The sequence below is a fragment of the Orycteropus afer genome, unplaced genomic scaffold (genome assembly GCF_000298275.1).
Source record: "Orycteropus afer afer isolate SDZICR_OR568_19922 unplaced genomic scaffold, OryAfe1.0 scaffold00256, whole genome shotgun sequence".
NCBI lineage: Eukaryota > Metazoa > Chordata > Mammalia > Tubulidentata > Orycteropodidae > Orycteropus > Orycteropus afer.
In genome coordinates, this window is record NW_006921843.1 from 4,430,035 (window position 1) to 4,436,034 (window position 6,000).

General features: G+C 43.3%; 1 protein-coding gene across 1 annotated transcript in view; it reads left to right on the forward strand.

Annotated features, from left to right (window-relative positions):
• The window catches only part of TRPM1 (transient receptor potential cation channel subfamily M member 1), a 219,368-nt gene that overhangs the window by 143,636 nt on the left and 69,732 nt on the right, over positions 1 to 6,000 (forward strand). The window contains exons 20-21 of the mRNA XM_042782188.1: positions 1,266 to 1,394; positions 4,864 to 5,115. Coding sequence (XP_042638122.1) covers positions 1,266 to 1,394; positions 4,864 to 5,115 — 381 coding nt within the window. The remainder of the gene's footprint in view (positions 1 to 1,265; positions 1,395 to 4,863; positions 5,116 to 6,000) is intronic.

The window sequence follows — 6,000 nt, forward strand, 5'->3', positions numbered from 1 at the left end:
CTTCCACTCAGAGCTGGCTGAGCTCCTGTACTGGGCCCAACCTGTAGCAGAGCTTAGCTACTGGTGCTGCTGAAGAGAGTAGGCCAGGGGGCCAGCAGACACTGTCTTGGGTTTCTCAATCTTGGCCTCACCCAGACCCTCTGAACACTGTCTCTGGGCATTGAAGAGGACATCTGTACATTGTACAGCTTCCCTGAGGATTCTGATGAACCCCAAAGTTTGAGAACTCTGGCTCTAATCCTCTTGCAAGTAATAGGTGGTGGATACAGGGAATTTTACTGTCAATCTCAACAGTGGATCCAGGTTTTGTTGGACCTGAAACATACAGTTTGGTGGACAGGGGAGTGGGAATCTACAAAGAAAAAGAAAAGGCTACAGAATCATAAATACACAATTGCTAGGGCCTCCCCAAGACTTGGGAAGGGGACTGTGCCAGTGAGGTCCTAAAGCTGAAACTTTGTCGGATTCACAGTAAATTAACCCCACACAACCTCTCCCACCCCATACCTCAGCCTCATACAACTCACCCATCCCCCACCCCAACTCCATCTTTTTTTGCCACAAACACAGGGACCCTAGTGTGGCCACAGGACATCATTAGACATGTGAGTGCTAACAGAGGGAATTTATGGGACAGCTCTGTGTGCCTGGTCAGACAACTCATCAATATGGCCTCCCTTCTCCCAACCTCTCATCAGTAGTAAAAGGTTCAAGAGGGAAATTTTCAAGGCAGCAAGGAGGAAGTAACATTTTCCAGTTTCTCTGGTAGTGTAGTGCCTAAGGCACTTGACTGCTAACCAGACGGCTGGTGGTTCAAACCCACCAGCCACTCCTCAGAAGGAAGGTGGGGCAATCTACTTCCGTAGTGATACCACCTTGGAAACCCAAGGAGGGGTTGCTAATGAGTTGGGTCCAACTCCACGGCACATAACAACAACAGGTTACACACCATTAAATTATTAAAATTTTCACTATTTATCTAATTTTGTGCAACTTCATAATTTCGCCATGAGGATTATAGTACCAACACCCACATCTCCATGTAGAAAATGAAATATCAGGGTTCACATAATGATAAAATGGCTCCCAACTTGCTTCAAACTTCTCTACTATACTGATGATTTGAACAGAAGCCTTCTTCTAAATGAGTCAGTCACATTGGAAACAAAACTTTGTTTTAGAAGATGTGTCAACTTGAAAATAGGTTTTCAAAACTTTATTTTAGCACATTACCAAACACTGCTAATAGCTGTTCTTTCTTTCAGATATCATACTTAGGCTATCTCCTACTGTTTAATTACGTCATCCTGGTGCGGATGGACCGCTGGCCCTCCCTCCAGGAGTGGGTTGTCATCTCCTACATTGTGACCCTAGCCCTAGAGAAAATTCGAGAGGTAAGGACTCCAAAGGCCTAGCCCAGCCCCATGAACCACTGACTTCAAATTAGATATGGTTTTTTATTGCAAAAATATTTCATAAACATTATCTGCACCATGAGACTTTTCTTTAGCAGTGTCACAATCCCCAGTTTATTACATTCACTTGCTTAAAATTTCTATGTCTCTGCTTCCAACTGAATTTGAAAGAACTAGCAAATCATGACACAAGGCAAAGTAAATGATGGTTAGTGATAAAACAGGTCTGGATAAACACTGCCAGGAACTTGAGATGTACCAATTAAGAAAAAACTAGAAACACAGAGATGCAGGAGATGAAATGTTTCCTGTAACTTGTCATTCTGAACCAACTGTCCCAGGTCAAGATCCCTCAACCTGTGATGGGGAGTCATGTGCAAGTGATTTATTAAGGAGGGTTCTCAGGAGAGCCATGTGAAGGAGGGCTATGGGAAGGGTGGTCTCAGGAGGAATCTGTCCCCTATCTAATTCTGCAAGTGGCTCTGAGTGTATTGGACACCATAGACTCTGTTCCACCTTGAGCCAAGGGAGTGGAGTTTTGCATCCAACCTCCATCAGTTATTGGCATCGATTGGAGAGGCAGCTCCAACTATCCAAGCCTCCTGAGGTGGCAGGTGTGAGCATAACTGTAGCACTGCAACATATGGGAATGGGCGCACACACCTGGTGAAAGAACTCTAGGGGATATGTGCAGGGCACCAAAACATCTGCTGATAACAGAGCAAACAATATTTTCAACTAAAGGAACAGACGCCATTAAATACATGATCCTTACATTACAGAGGGTTTAAAATTAAAATGTAAACCAATCTCTGGAGGTGGCAGAAGAAATTTGGGCCAGGTAGCTTTCTTTCTAATATAATTCACAAGTTTTACTTCACTAGATTATCTTACAAAGAGAAAACTTTTATCCAAGAAAAAAATTTTGTTGAAAATTCATAGACATATTTCAAATTATTTCTCCCACTCACATAGAACCATTACCATAATTTTGGACTTATTATTGAATCTTTCACTGAACTGAAAAATATGACTGAAAATCTCTTCCAGGTAGAGTGAGTTTGATGTGAGTGGTGTCTAATGGCAATGAGTGTTTAATGAGATCCTGAAAATTTCTGGGTGGTGCAAATGGTTTGTGCTCAGCTACTACCTGAAGCTGGAGGTTCAAATCTACCCATTGGTGCCATGGAAGAAAGGCCTGGTGATCTGCTTCTGTAAGATTACAGCCAAGAAAACCCTATGGAGCACAATTCTACTCTGAAACATATGAGGTCTCTGTGAGTCAGAGTTCACTTAACTGCAATTGCAATGATTTACAAGCCATCTTGTCTACTACTATTCTTTCTTCTCTAGTGGGTTGTATTCAAAGTCTGCACATGTTACAGCTATGATTTCCCAAATGGCTTCCTTGCCTATTTTAGTGATGCTTCATGATACTACTAAAAGTCAGCCCTTCAGTAAGACACTCTTCTTTGCTCCAGGAGCTCAGCCCCAGTTATAGGAAAGAAGAGGCAGCCATTAACCAGTGTGCACTGATTATTAAAATATTGAATCCCTTCTGCACTCACTGCCATTGAGTAGATTCTGACTTATAGCAACCCCCATTGGGTTTCCAAGGCAGTAAATCTTTATGGAAGTAAATTGCCCCATCTTCCTTCCATGGAGCAGCTGATGGGTTTGAACCACCAACTTTCTGGTTAGCAGTCAAATGCCTTAGGCACTATACCACCAGAGCTCCTTATTCCCTTCTGTGTTGGCTGGTAAATAGCCATGACTCATCTCACCACTGGAGTCCCTGAGACCTACCTTCTGGAATATCTCCTGGCACTACAGTTCCCCAGCGTGCTCCAGCACTACAGCTGAGTCCACTGGGATCAGTCTGCACATGGCTAGTGCAATGAATTTCTTAGTATGGCCCTTCTAGCCATTGTCTTTGTCACTCCCACACAAAGATTGAGTGGGACCATACAAATAAGGTGTCTGGAACCTGTGATGGCTGAGGTTATGTGTCAATTTCTTCAGGCCATGATTCCCTGTATTGTGTGGTTGTCCTCTGTTTTGTTATCTGATGTAATTATCTTTCACTGTGTGTGTTGTAATCCTAGACTCTATGTTTATAGTTATGGTCTCATTTGGGAGTAAGTTGTCTGTTATGTTAATGAGGCAACATTAGGGTGAAATGTATCTTGAGTCACTACTAGAGCCTTACCAGAGGATATGACTCAAGTCACAAAACTTACCCAGTCACCACCCTTACCACTCCTGTTCAAGTCACATCCTTACTTGAGATAAAAGGAGAGAAAAGCAAGCAGAAATAAAGACATCAATTTTTAAAAGAAAAGAGATTGGCAGGAGATGATGTGGTGCACTTCCTGGCCCACATAGTGACAGAGCTGAGGGCCTTTGTCATGCCTCCAGGCATTTATTGGCTGTGATAAAGAATTTTGTAACAATTGTCTTTGCAGGGCAGAGGACTGGCTGCCCCAAGAGGCCCAGGGGCCCAGGGGCCAGAGAGAGTCCTTCCTACAGGCATGACTGAGAAGCTGTCCTGATCAAAGAACTGTCTCATGAGTCGTTTCTGATCCTGAACTGTAACCTTGTTAGTTCTCTAATTAATAAACTCTATAATTATGAGTATTGTCTGTGAGTTCTGTGTACCAATGACAACAAATTATCAAACCCAGTAGAGAGTAACCAGGAAGGACAGTTGGTGTCAGAATTGGTTGAAAAAAAAAAGGTTGGCGAGAGGACACAGGTATATCCTCTGCCTCATAGGAACCAGCCTTGGGCTAAAGCTGCTAATAGTGATTCTTCTCCCTCATGAAGTACGAGGAGGTCAGATGACCCCACCACACCATTTTTACAGTGCTAAAACCATGTTGCTTGTTAAGTATTTCCAATTTTACTCTGAGAAAGTATCCCTTTAATCAGTGGTAATTTTCCAAAGCTTATGTCTCAAGTGCAGGAAAACCAGGTTAAACTTTCTCCTGATGTCTCACATCTGAGTTGTAAAGGAATTTGGCAAATAAACAGCTCTGAGCCCAATTCTGCCATCTTCCCTGGGGTGAGTCATCCCCTGTGGAACCATGCAGGGGTCATCTCTGCTCTGGAGTCTTTATTCTCTACTAACACTGGAACGTAAGCTAGCAGGCACATGTCTAGATACTTACAAAAGAAAGCTGCTTTAAGTACACCAGAAGGATATAATTTAGAAGGCATTTCCTGATGGTGATGTTTATGAAACACTGACTCTAGGAATACAGAGATTTCCATGGAATTCTCCTATATAAATATCATTCTCTGCCTGAGAAGACTGGTGTTTAGCGGTCTTAAGCAGGAAATGGGACCAGATGTCCTGGAATGTTCCACCATTTTTACCTGTCCACAAGTCTAAGAAGACGAGGTTGTCGCACAACACTGTTAGTTTATGTGTACTTTGGCATTTCAGATCCTCATGTCAGAGCCAGGCAAACTCAGCCAGAAGATAAAAGTTTGGCTTCAGGAGTACTGGAACATCACTGACCTTGTGGCTATCTCTGTGTTCATGATTGGAGTCATCCTTCGCCTACAGAATCAGCCATACATGGGCTATGGCCGAGTGATCTACTGTGTGGACATAATCTTCTGGTACATCCGTGTCCTGGATATCTTTGGTGTCAACAAGTACCTGGGGCCTTACGTGATGATGATCGGAAAAATGGTTAGTACTAACACTATGAGTGACCAAGGGAATCTTGGCTATGCTTGGACACAAGGCTAGGCCTTAGGCATGGTTCTTAGAGATTCATCTGGTCTTTCCTATGCAGGTGGTTTCTTACAGGAAATGTTCTTTGCTGTAAGATACACATTGTTAAGTTAATTAAAAAAAAAAACAGCTGACAAATGTGAGTTGAGGACCTCATGCTAGGCACAAGAGAGGATATGAATAGAGATGTAGACTCTGCTCTTGAGGACTTTCCAACCTAGCTGGGATGGAAACACAAGCTCGTGATAAGTTAAAAAGAATAACAGATTTTAAGTTGGAGTTCAAGGTAGCAATTCAACAGATGGCATGGTGGTATGTAAGTCATACAGTGTCCCTCCCATTGCACAGAATGGATGTATTTCAGCAAAGCATCTAGAAAGTGAACTTTCTGCAAGTGAATGTGGGTAGTAGATCGGATGTTCATATGAACGTATTCGTCTTCTGGAATGGGATGAGGGGAAGCATCATAGTAGGCATGTAGAAGGAAGCTCTGGAGTGGGCACTGTTTGGGAGGTTGACAAATAGCCAGCAAGGGGCACCTCAGACCTCAGGCAGGGCCCAGCAATAAAACAGTCTCTCTCAATCAAGGCAATAGTGCTGGTGGGCAGACAGCTACTGTCCTGGGGTGCTCTTTTCTGCAAAAGCACAGGTAGAAATCAAGTGCAGAGTATCAGAGGAGGTCCTGGAACCAGAATTGGGGAGAAAGGGAGGTTCTACCACAAGTAACAATACAAAGACCTAGGTCCAGGAGCCAGGTGCTAGGTCAAAGCAAACCCAGTAACAGCCCTGGCAAGATGTCTTAGGCTGGGTTCTCTAGAGAATTAAAACCAGTGAAGCTTA